This window comes from Ochotona curzoniae, unplaced genomic scaffold (genome assembly GCF_017591425.1).
Source record: "Ochotona curzoniae isolate NIBS_2020 unplaced genomic scaffold, NIBS_Ocur_1.0 contig_2927, whole genome shotgun sequence".
Taxonomy (NCBI): domain Eukaryota; kingdom Metazoa; phylum Chordata; class Mammalia; order Lagomorpha; family Ochotonidae; genus Ochotona; species Ochotona curzoniae.
Genome location: NW_024465654.1, coordinates 7769709 through 7782132, shown reverse-complemented (window position 1 = coordinate 7782132; position 12424 = coordinate 7769709). Strand labels below are relative to the sequence as shown.

Below are 12424 nucleotides of genomic sequence, written 5' to 3'. Positions count from 1 at the left end.
GCTCTGCCTGGGCCGGGGCCGCGCTCGGAACGTGCACAAACTCTGCGCCTAAGCGGCCTTTGCAGCCTGGTGGGACGCCCCCACCGCCGGGCGAGGGCAGGCGCGGTGGGCCGGAGGGTGTTCCGCGTGGCCAAGAGGGGAGTCCTCCCGTAAAGGGGTCGTCGCCGCCCTTCGCTGTGCGGGCAGGGAAGCGTCGGGGGTAGGGCCCCAGCACGCAGCGCCCAGCTCCGAGCCGAGGGCAGGGCGCAGGGTGGCCTGCAGGGCCGGCAGGGGTGGGCCGCGTCCCCGGCAGGCGCGGGGGTGGGCTGCGTCCCCCCAAGGCCGGCAGGCGCGGGGTGGGCTGCGTCCCCGGCAGGCGCAGGGATGGCCTGCGTCCCCCCAGGGCCGGCAGGAGCGGGTGTGGGCCGCGTCCCCGGCAGGCGCGGGGTGGCCTGCGTCCCCGGCAGGCGCAGGGGTGGCCTGTGTCCCCCCAGGGCCGGCAGGCGCGGGGTGGGCTGCGTCCCTGCTGCCGGCGGGCGCCGGGCCCGGGGCGGGCCGGGGCGGGGCGCGGGGCGGGCAGCGGCCAGGTGAGGAGGGTACACAAAGCGCGCCCCGCCCCCTGACGCGTCCCGGCGCCGCTATAACCGCACGCCCCGCCAGCGCCGCCTCCCCGCGCCCGCTGACCACGCCGAGCGCTCGCGTTCTCTACCCCGTGTCCCAGCCGTCCTGCCTTGCCTGCCTTTTGTTGGATCTGTGCTGAGGGGTTTTTCTGCTTTTGTGATCAGCACTATTTGTTGGCCACGACCCTGCCTAAGACGCACGCGTGAGCCCTCCCGGGAGCGCGGAGAACACGAGCGAGGTAGCGAGCGCGGGGCGCGAGTTGGGGGCCGCATTGCCCCCCCATGCCCGCCCCTGGTTAGGGAAAGGGACCCGGCCGCGACTGCCGTGCGTCCCAGGGAACGGCCAGGTCCCACATCGGGGTTCTAGGTGGCAGAACTGGGCTAGTGGGGTTGGGCGGTTCTCTGTCGCGGAGACGGCCGGGCGGGTTTTGACAATCAGCGGGCGCGGTTGCATCAGTTCCTGCCTGGGCTGGAGGAGGGGAGGTTGGGGGTGCGCGGCCCGCCCTGGGGCCCCAAGGGGCGGCCCCGTCCGGGAAGGGTGCACGGGGAGGGGGGGCAGTCGACCTTGTGTTGATGGGGGCGGGGGCACAGTGCCTGGTCGCCCCGTCGAGGAGGGGCGCTGGGGTGGGGGTTGGCAAGTGACAGGGACCGGGGTGGTCCTCCCGGGGCGCGCTGCGCTCTCCGGGGACGCGGCTGCCGCAGAGCGCGCCTCCGGGGGTCCGGCTGCGCCCTGGCGCGCCCCGCGCGAGGGGGAGGCCCGGAAGCCGGCGGTGCGGCGGCCCGGCGCATCCCTGCTCTGTACTTTTCCGCCCGCTGCGCCCCGCCCGCCGCGCCTGGTACTTTTCCACTCGGGCCGGGGCGGAGCGGGGCGTCACGTGAGCGCGCTGCGGGGCTGACGCCGCCTCCGCCACCTTCAGCAGCAGGCGGCGGGGTCCGTTGCAGCGGCAAGGACAAAAGGAGCTCGCGCGGGGCGGCATGAGGAAGGCCGAGATGGGCAGGTTCAACATTTCTCCAGACGAGGACAGCAGCAGCTACAGCTCCAACAGCGATTTCAACTATTCGTATCCCACCAAGCAGGCGGCCATGAAGAGGTGGGTGGGCGCTCCGGGCGGGGGGTGGGGGGTGGGGGGTTGGGGAGCGCCCGGCTGAGGGTCCCGTGTGCGGGATGGGTTTGTTTTATAGCCACTATGCGGACGTGGATCCCGAAAACCAGAACTTCTTACTCGAGTCGAATCTGGGGAAGAAGAAATATGAGACAGACTTTGTAAGTTAAAGATGATACTCTTCTCGGTGTTGCTGTGGTTTTTATGCAGTCATCGGTTTTTTTGTTTTGTTTTCCGTATATTTTTAGTTTTGCTTTTAGATTTCAAATCTGACTTGCCCAAAGCTGGTTTTCTCCGTTTAATTCTTGTTATATGTTTGGTTATCGTTTTCCCTCTGTGTAGCATCCAGGTACTACTTCCTTTGGAATGTCAGTATTTAATCTGAGCAATGCGATTGTGGGCAGTGGAATCCTTGGGCTTTCTTATGCCATGGCTAATACTGGAATTGCTCTGTTTATGTAAGTATGTGTAAGTAGCGAGTCTGTGGTGCAGGGCAATTAATGTGACCATAAGAAAGTATGTTGGCTCCAGAAACTGAGTTTACGCTGAAGCAGTTGAACATTTCAGACCCGTGTGTGCTACCACCTACGGCACAGGGTCTGGAAGCCGGTTAGCTAGATAGGGGCGTGGGGAGAGGGCAGCTCCAACAACAGCCCCAGGCACTGGTCAGTGGAGCTGGTCTTTGCAGAAACTGCACCGCGTTGGACAGTCACTCCTGATAAGTCTTGGGCAGCTGAGAAACACTGGTACGTGTGGCGCCTCCAAAGGCACACGGCCAAGTTCTTCCCCAGACCTCTGGCCGCACATGGGTAAGGGGAGAAAAACCTCGTGAGTGCATAATGTGTGCTAGCCATTCACCTAGCCTGGAACATTGGTTTTAAAACTAGTGACACTCCTAATTACTCTGAGTGTTGGAGAGTGATCTATTTTCTTTCAGTGTTTCTCATTTTCAGATCCATGTGATTGCCACATCTTGTGGCAGAAGTGGAATATCTGAATTAGTACCAATTAATGTTTGCTTTTATAGACGTCCCCCCAACCCCATTGCCCAGTTAGCCGGGATTTTTCCTGTGCTCTCTAGCCTGTAAGTACCCGGGTAGGATGATACAGGAAGACCAGGGCTCACTAGTCCTTGGAGACTGACAAAGAATAGATGTATTTCCAGGAACAGAGCACAAAATGCAGATTCAAGCACGTCCTTCTGGTGGGTGGTTGTGGCCCAGCTGCAGACTCCCACCCAGCTGGGAGCATGAAGCTCTGACTTAACCGATGCCCCGCACGAGGGGAGGGTTGCTGCTGGGTGAGCCAAATGCTGCGGTTCGCTGACTGGCGCCACTTCTCCGAGACATTCACACCAAGCCGAACCTACGCTGGGTCTTATGAGGGAAGAGCCAGCTAGACTCCCTTGTTTAGGACACGCTAACGTGGAGGCCCAGGAGTTGAGTTTGCAAGGAATGGAGCATTGTGGGGTTGTAGCGAGGCGCTTAAAGGGTGTTCTGGATGCACCATTGAAGCCCTTGTTGGCTCTTGGTGTGAAAACCAGAGGCAGTTGTAAAATGCTGCCAGTGTGGTCACGGTTCACTTGAAAGCGATAAGATGGAAATTGTTTGCACAGTCAAAGTCTGACTCTTGGCACTTGGGAAGTCACCTGTGCTTTGCTAAGTGCTACAGTGTTGGCTCACCCATCTGTGGAGTGGGTAGATGATTTTAACCTGTCAGTCTGCCATGTGTGGGGTGGGGCAGCGGGGAGAAGGCTGCCATGCCAGCTCTGGCAGCCTCCAGCCAGCCCTGTTCCTGGGCAGCTGTCTCCAGGTTGGAGGCATCCCTGAAGCTGACACACTCCTCTGCTGCTCGTGGCCGTTCTAGTGGCAGACACAGAAGGACTTGATGAATTTATGTTTCACCACACTGGCATCTTCCACTTAGAGGAGCCCTGGTCATGTGCAAGGAGAACCTGTTTGCTGCAGTGTTCAGACAGGCGATGGCTCTCCATTTTGCCTGGCTGGAAGGAAAGTAGGCTGGAGATGGCACTTCTGTCCTATAGGAAAGCTGGGCCTGCACAGGTGATCTGGAGTCCCTCCCACCAAAGAAGTACAAGTGGAAGTTGCAGGAAGGACTGGCAGCCAGCTGGTCAACCACAGGCACTGTTGAACTTTGTGACAAGGCAGAGTGCAGCCATGCATTGTCCCAGGGGCCTCTTGGCCTTGTGCCCAGTGTGTAGTGCTTGGGGCTTCCAGCAGGCGGGTGCTTGCACCTTATCAAGGCAGTCCATGTGGTCTTGAGACCTTTCCTGAACCTATCTCGGTTGTCTGTCCCCAGAGCTGATGGGTTGATTGGCTAACATGCTGTAGATGGTGGGGAGGGGACTGAAAACAGAACAGTGGCCGGTGCATAGCGAGTCAATGCCAGACCCCCTGCTGGGACTGAGCCCAGCTCTTAGCCAGTGAGTGCTGTGGGTCTGTCACTGTCAGGCAGGAGAAAATGGTTATGCTTCAGGCAGCAGGGATAGGGGCCCCCCACGCCTGGGGGCATTTTGGCACAAGTTAGAAATTCCCAGCTTAATATGACTTAACCCAACGGGAGCTATGCTTGTTTCTGACCCCTTGCCTTTCCTTTCCCCATCAGAATTCTCTTGACTTTTGTGTCGATATTCTCGCTATATTCTGTTCATCTCCTTCTGAAGACTGCCAACGAAGGAGGTAGGATAAGACTCCCGCACATCCTTAGTTTATGCGTGTCGTGATCTCCGGCCTCTTGGTAAACGTGTGCCTGGTATATCTGCCCTCCCACTTGCAGGGTCTTTGTTGTATGAGCAGTTGGGACACAAGGCATTTGGGATGGTGGGGAAGCTCGCCGCCTCAGGTTCCATCACCATGCAGAACATTGGAGGTAAGACCCGTGGAGAAGGCTTTGCTTGTGGTGTAGCGCAGTGCACCAGGAGAGAATGTCCCATGGCACATTTTGCACTTGTAATGGTATAATTTTGTTTTCCTCCAGCTATGTCAAGCTACCTCTTCATAGTGAAATATGAGTTACCTTTGGTGATCCAGGCATTAATGAACATTGAAGATACAACTGGGTAGGTGCTAAGTAAGGTTACTCATAAGAAACAATTATAGCCTCAGATGGTTAGATACATCTTACCATAGTCGGATATAAAGGTAAATATCCATGCATATTCTGTGGAAACCCGTCAACCAAGAAGCCAGAGGGAGTGGTTCACCTGTGACGCTCTGCCTACCTGCCTTCTAACCTGTGTGTGGAAAGGAGCTTTTTAGATCTCACTGTGTCTTTGTGGTCTCGAGCATGTTAACAGCTGTTGAGTCAGAAACTCGACTATGCTTAGGTCTGAAGCTGCAAATTGACCTCAGAAGGCAGTGCAGTGCCTGTCTAACTTTCTGTTAAGTGTAAAACTTGTACAATTTAATCTGCTTCCTGTAACATGCCAGGTCTGCCGTGCAGTGCAGCACTGGAGGGCCTGCTCTCGCAGCAGGGTAGCTCAGGCTGCCAGCAGACCACTAGGTAGATGAGTGGTACCCTCCCACTGAGAGAAGAGACCGTTGATTCAGTAAGTGGGTCTCCACCGACATGAGTGCAGGTCACAAGCCAGGTAGAATGGGAAGGTAGGGGCCTCCGAGTCGGGGACTACCTACAGTACCCAACGAGTGCTTTTTCTCCGTTGAGGAAGGGGTCCTTGGGCTTGCTTTGGGAGCAAGGTGGGTACAGGTGTCACAACATGACCTGACAACCTACAGTGAGTCCTGGTTTGGGGGATTGTTTTTCATGGTTTGGTTTCAAACCTGTACTGAGCATGAAAAACAACAACAGGTGGAAATGTTTAGTAAGTATGCTTGCCCACAAATGGTCTGGGAATGGAAAAACCTTGTTTTAAAATGTCCGTTTCTAGCAGTAGAAATCACAAGGTGAAGGTCACCACTGAGTTGGTGTATAGATTTTTCTAAAAGTGCTTCAAGATAAGATTCCTGGCTGAACAAAGCGGCCTTGTTGCCTCTGGGAGCATTTCATGTTGTGAGGCAAATGGCAGCCTTCCCAGTCAACAGTGGGACAGAAGTTACACTGTTTCCCACCCGGGTTCCAACCTGGGTGGGTTCTCCAGCCCCCAGTGAGGAAGTGACTGCTCTCCTGACTAAGGGATTTTTTCCCAAGCCTGCCTTCTCTGTATCCGTGTAGGTGTCGGTGTTCCTGACGTTTCACCAGAATAAAGGTTTTTGTGTCTGTGTGACTTTGCCTTTCTCCAACCCAGGTTGTGGTACCTGAACGGAGACTACCTGGTCCTGCTGGTGTCACTGGTGCTCATTCTGCCTCTGTCACTGCTGAAGAATTTAGGTGAGCAGGCCTCCCGGGGAGTGCAGGAGGCCGCTGCCCAGTGCAGAAGCTCTCCCTGCTGGGCCTGAGCCCGCCTCGGCAAGCCTCTCTCTTCCCTTCCAGGGTATCTGGGCTATACCAGCGGCCTTTCTTTGCTCTGTATGATGTTCTTCCTCGTTGTGGTATGTATTCTCTTCCTTCGGGAAAGGTTTCTTACAAGCCCTGTCAAGACTGGGGAGTCTTAACAAGTGCAAACTAATATTTTCAGGTGATCTGCAAGAAATTCCAGATTCCTTGTCCAGCGGAGGTCACATGGCTGCTCAATGAGACCATCAACGGCACCTTGATCCAGCCAACGGCCCTTCTGACTGGTGCGACGGCTAATGAGACACTTCCTGACACCTGCACGCCACGTTATTTCATCTTCAACTCCCAGGTAAGCAGATGCAGTCCGTAAAGAGGGAAGTTTTCCTCAGGAAATGTAAAAACTACTTCCCAAGGTCAAGTGCAAAGGGATAATAGGTACTTTTTAGAACACATGTGATGAGTTAATTACTGAGGACTGGGCCGCAGTTGGAGTGCTACAATAGCATGGGAACTCCTCACGGGGTAGAGGAGTTGACGCATTCGGAGGCTCCGTTGCTGTTGACCACCCCTGGTGAGAAGGCTGCAGCTGGTGACGGCAGACTCCGGGCTTTGCGTGAGAATGTGTGACGCGCAAGCCGCGGGACAGCGTGGGGCCAGGTGGTAGGTCGTGCATTGAGTGGCTTTTCTGTGTTTTCCAGACTGTCTACGCCGTGCCCATCCTGACCTTTTCGTTTGTCTGTCACCCCGCCGTTCTTCCAATCTACGAGGAACTGAAAGAGTGAGTGTTCTTCATGTGACGGGGCGGTTCTAGCCTGTTCTGACCCGTGCTGGGACACACGCTCACTCTTTCTTGTGAATCTGTAGCCGCAGCCGTAGGCGGATGATGAGTGTGTCCAAGATCTCCTTCTTTGCCATGTTTCTCATGTACCTGCTGGCTGCGCTCTTCGGCTACCTGACGTTTTACGGTAAACCAACAAAACCTCGTTTGTTAAAGCGCACACACATACACACACACACTTAGCGAAGTGAAGCTGATGCTTGTCTGTGTCTGCTTACAGTCTCTAACAGCCTTCTGTATGTTCACATATTGAAGATACCAGCTTGACGGTTCAAAATTTCCTGTTGTGTATGTGATCAATAAGGATTAGATCCAGGGTTAAAATCACTGCTTTAGTCCACACTTGGCCTGAGTTCCATTTGCTTTGCTTTTCCACTGTATTCCCCACACTGTGAAATGCAAGGACGAGCCTCGCTCTCCCTCACACTGTCACACAAGCACCCTCGCTCTCCCTCACACTGTCACACAGGAGCCTCGCTCTCCCTCACACTGTCACACAGGAGCCTCGCTCTCCCTCACACTGTCACACAAGCACCCTCGCTCTCCCTCACACTGTCACACAGGCGCCTCGCTCTCCCTCACACTGTCACACACAGGCTGAGGCCTCACACTGTATCACACACTGAGCCAAACCTGAGATTTAGTGTTTTAGCTCCTGTTGTTTTTAATGGGGGTCATGTGGCTAAATCTGTTCTTGGCATTTAAAAACCTTTGCTTCAATGTTGTTTTAATTGCATTAGCCGTAATTCCAAATTAATCGTATTAGCCTCTTAGTTGGTGGGTCTGTGAGTAGCCCGCAGCCTGCTCGATGGGACGTGACTGGGTTCTGAGGCTGCTCTTCCCCACAGAGCACGTGGAGTCGGAGCTGCTTCACACCTACTCCACGGTCATGCAGACCGACGTGCTGCTGCTCATCGTCCGGCTGGCTGTGCTCATGGCCGTCACCCTCACCGTGCCCGTGGTCATCTTCCCGGTAAGCCACTCCTGCACTACTTGCACTCAAAGTCTGTGGAGCTTCTTTTTCCTTTTCTTTTTTTAATGACTTTATTTTAAGCTTTATTTATTTGAAAGGTAGGATTAGAGAAAAGAGAGACAGATCTTCCATCTGCTGGTTCACTCTCCAAATGGCCACAACGGCTGGAGTGTGCTGCTCCAAAGCCAGGAGTTTCTTTGGGTTCTGCTTTGTGAGTGCAGGGGCCCAAGCGCCTGGGACATTCTCTGCTGCTTTCCCAGACACATTAGCAGGAAGCTGGAACAGAAGTGAAGCGGCTAGGACCAACCCGCACCCATCTGGGATGTTGCTGCCACAGATGGCAGCTCTTCTCAAATACACCATGGCACTGTCCTGAAGGAATGAGTTTTTTATTAACCCATGGGGATTTGCTGAGACAAGAGGTTTCAAGCAAAAGAAAAGGCAAGCAGTTTCGAGGGGATTTAAAAAAAAATACATAGCTGTGGGACTGTTTTGCTCTGTAATTGAATTTATATGACGATCCTTTTAGATGTTTAGGTAGTCAGATAGTAACCAGGGCACAGTGGGGCTTCAGCGACGGGTGCTGTGGCAGGTGCGTGCCCTGTTCCTGGGGATGCTTTGCTCTTGACGTGCTAATGTTCTGCTGCCGCCTTTCAGATCCGGAGCTCCATAACTCACTTGTTGTGTGCATCCAAAGACTTCAGTTGGTGGCGGCACATTCTCATCACCGTGTCTATCTTGGTGTTTACCAATTTGCTGGTCATCTTTGTCCCTACGATTAGGGACATCTTTGGTTTCATTGGTAAGTTGTGCCAAGCATGCCTGAGGATTTAAATGCTGGGAATTTTCAGGTTTCACCAAGGAGTGAGTGACTCCCCGAGTTCTCAGCTGTGGATGTCCCTTGCAGGTGCGTCGGCAGCAGCCATGCTCATCTTCATCCTCCCATCCGCCTTCTACATCAAGTTGGTGAAGAAAGAGCCCCTGGTATCTGTGCAAAAGATTGGGGTGAGTGAGCAAGCAGCGGCAGTTGTGCGCTTCACTGTGTTGTGGCTGTGGGGCTTTCGGGGGGAGGCAGGACGCGGTGTTCTGCCATGCAGCAGGAGGGCCCTGGAGGCCCAGGCCTGTACTTGGCTCTGCCTGTTGTGTGCACTCGGCACATCTCTGGGGAGAGGACATGGGTATGTGGTCCAATGAGACCCTGCCCCAAAGGAGGGGCCTCACAGCCCGCCTGCCCTGAGTTGAAGTAGCAGCCAGAGGAGGGAGGGGGACTGGCAGAGCCCAGAGTATGTATATCTGCTTCCAGAACCCTGGCTGGGACTGCGTTTCACCACTATGCTGGTATGTTGATGAGAGATCTGGGGTTGTCTGTGCACCCACTCTCAGAGGTAGGGGTGGGTTAGGGAGAAGTGTAACGCGGTTGCTCCTCCCCGCAGCCTGCATTGTTTGCACTGCGGCTCTGCACATATGTGACATAGTGTGTTCCCATCTGGAGGATGAGTGGGATAATGGGACAGCCCCTTGGCCATCTTGAGCGTGGCATGGAGATGATCACAGCTCTTCTGTGCCCACACAGGCGCTGCTGTTCTTGCTGAGCGGTGTGGTGGTGATGGCGGGCAGCATGGCACTCATCATCCTGGACTGGGTGCACAACCCCACCACGGGCGGCCACTAGTCGGCACCATCCCCAGAGCCACGATGCCAGTGTTGAGTCTTCTCAACTATGATATCTCACCTGATATGTTCAGTTTCACTTCCTTTCGAAGTGCAGATTCTTTGCGCGTTCTTCTGAGTGCAGAATAAGTGAAATTTTTTTTTTTTTTTTTTAAGAAACTTACCTGTATGTTAGAAGTGGATATTAACAGCAAAACCACGAGTCTCGGGTTAAGGGAAGTGACAATTTTATTCCATTCCAGAGAATGGACAAATTCTTAACTTTTATCAAGCCACATGTTTGGCTGTGTCATTGTTTAACTTGGATATTTTATGCTTTTACTTGAATGTGCCTAATGGAGTCATTCGACGTGAGAAACAATTCTTAATTTACAGCAAGGAATTGAAATAACCATTGAGAGAAACACTATTATTTTTTGTACCAAAAATACTTAAAGACCTCAGAAGCACTATTTTACTTTGAAGAAATTGCTTTTTTTAAAAAAAGAAAAAACAAAAACTTTATCCGGAAACGGTTGTCAGTAAACTCTGTACAAAGTGATATTTAAAAACAGTAATACTATGAAATGATTTGCCTTTTTGTAGGTATAATAAGCCAAAACCTTTTTTTTTAACCCAAAATAACTTTGGGAGACAATGACCTCGTGATGTGGTATCACAGTTCTGGTGCGTGGTCTTCCACCAAACTTGGCCTGACTGAAGGTGGCGAGTTCAGTTCACCGGCTCTTGAACTTCCATGTTCGCTCATTCTTTGTTCCCAAATAGTTGGGCTCAGATTGAAATGTTCAGGTCTCCAACCCCTGTGGATGGAAGCTAATACAGATATTTCTATCGAAAATGTAGTAATTTGGGGTTCCAAATTGTGCTGCTGGATCAAACAGGGTTTGTTCAGTTCCATCTGACTGCAGAGCTGTGTGGGCAGCTCTGGGCCCACCCCTTTTGGACATTGCTTCTAGCAGTGAAGAACAGATGTTGGCTGGCTTGATGTCAGAGCACAGCTTTTCAAAATGCTCATGTCCTGGAAGTGGGAATCAACTTGACCGTGTGCAGCGTGGCTGTGTTTGTGTTTAGTTTACAGTAGGACTCCCACCGCAGGTCATACCAGTACTGGTGTAATTCAAGTCCCCTCTTTGTGTAGGCCACTGGGTTTCTCATGCAGTCAGGATTGTCATCTCATTCTTGTACAACATGGAATTCTGTTTACGTCCAGCAAGTGGGCTGCGAAGGGAGCAGTGGGCAGGGGCATGCGTTCTGGTTCGCCCCCGTTGCAGCCACAGTCAGAAGTGGGCACGCTGCTCTGAGCCTTGGCTTGAAGAGAATGATCGCTGTATTTCGCAGTGTGGTTCCATCATGTGGTACTTGACTCAGCAGCGTCACATGCATAATTCCATCAAGTGGTTAAGGGAAGCAAATAATGGATTCGTCCACTGTTCATCTGGCTGCAGGGTTCTCTCTCTTGAATATTTCTCCTGTTGGGCCAGGGCTAGAAAGAGGGCAGACATGGTTTTGTTACATGTTCTTATATTCTCTGTGACTGAATGATACACAGGCAGGGTGCCTATGATGAAAGACCCTTACAGAACTGGAAGACGTCTCATGGTGCCTCACTGGGGGAAACCCGTGGTCCGTTTTGTCTTCTGCAAACACGTCATCTGGGACCAGGCAGAAACTGAACTGGCAATCCTGTACTCCCATCTCGTAACTGGGCTTTGGGTACAACCACACCAATCCACAGCCTCAACACTGGCTCCAGCAAGAGCCATGCTTGTGCTCATCTGGTGTCTGAACTGTGTGTGTGTGGGTAAACTCCCTGGCATTCAGCCGGGAAGAGGAAGTGAGGCTGTTGCCGCTCAGTCACCTGCCTGGGTTCGTCCCTTCTGTGCCCTGAGGTCCTGTGCATCCCCTGAACGAGCAGTCTTCAGTATTAACCACTGTCATCACCTCCTCTTGCATTACTGTCTTCCATGGGTATTTCAGTTGTAACTGTAATGTTATTTATAGAACAGCATTAATCCATGAGAGCTAACCTATTGCAATATTTATGATACCTGTACATACATCATCTGCCTATGTATTTGTAAATAGGTTGTATATAGTGTCAAGTGGGGATGTCTTGGGTTCAAGTGTATATACTCCTGTAAGATTTCTTCACTGCAGTTTGGTGGCTCCCCGTTATATATATAGATGTGTGTGTGTGTAACAATTGTCCCCAGAGTCTGCACAGAGAATACAGGATTAAAAAAAAAAGGTACACATTGTGTACAAACCCCATCAATTTAAAATGTTCATTTTAGTTGTATTCACAACAAACTGTTGGCCATTGGTGTTTTTAAATGAAGATCTGGTTGGAGTTCAGACCCCTGCTTTGAGTCCACCTGTTCCAAATGCAGTTGATTGGCAATGTGATGGAGTGTGATGCAGGCCTTCAAGAACCAGGGCATGCTGACTGCCTGTACATAGATGTAAATATCTTCACAGTGTGTCGGGCCCTGACCCACAGGGCTGGTTGACTGGGAGTGCTGTGCCCACTGTTTCAATGAAATCATGTATGTTTGTTGTAACGAAACTAAAATAAACACTTGCTTATTCCTCACTGGCAGTGGTGGTGATTTTGAGATCGTGGGGTAGTGGGATCATGCCCAAGTTGGGTGTGAGTCTGGCAGCTAGCCTAATGAGGCAGATTTGGGGGAAATGGGATAGAGGTTTGTGGCACTGGCAGGAGGTGCCAGCAAGCCTCTGAAGATGGGGCCAGCTACGTGTGCTAGTCTGCAGAGGTCTTTGAAGAAGCTCCGCATACTCGAGGGCTAGGCCCGACCTGTTCTAACTG

At 52.7% G+C, this 12424-nt stretch overlaps 1 protein-coding gene across 6 annotated transcripts; it reads left to right on the top strand.

Annotated features, from left to right (window-relative positions):
• Nucleotides 1-660: 660 nt before the first annotated feature.
• On the top strand, nt 661-12190 carry SLC38A2 (solute carrier family 38 member 2). 6 transcript variants are annotated; one of them, XM_040978933.1, is made up of 16 exons: nt 661-838; nt 1542-1690; nt 1782-1863; nt 2045-2160; nt 4328-4401; nt 4499-4591; nt 4700-4781; nt 5967-6049; nt 6152-6210; nt 6297-6464; nt 6814-6893; nt 6980-7080; nt 7802-7926; nt 8584-8728; nt 8834-8931; nt 9500-12190. In XM_040978933.1, exons 2-16 carry the CDS (start codon nt 1575-1577, stop codon nt 9596-9598), a joined length of 1521 nt encoding a protein of 506 aa, XP_040834867.1. In that variant the 5' UTR covers nt 661-838; nt 1542-1574; the 3' UTR covers nt 9599-12190. The 6 variants fall into 6 exon arrangements, with proteins under 6 accessions (XP_040834867.1, XP_040834866.1, XP_040834865.1 ...); XM_040978932.1 differs by having other exon boundaries at nt 1520-1690; XM_040978931.1 differs by having other exon boundaries at nt 1517-1690.
• Nucleotides 12191-12424: the final 234 nt, after the last annotated feature.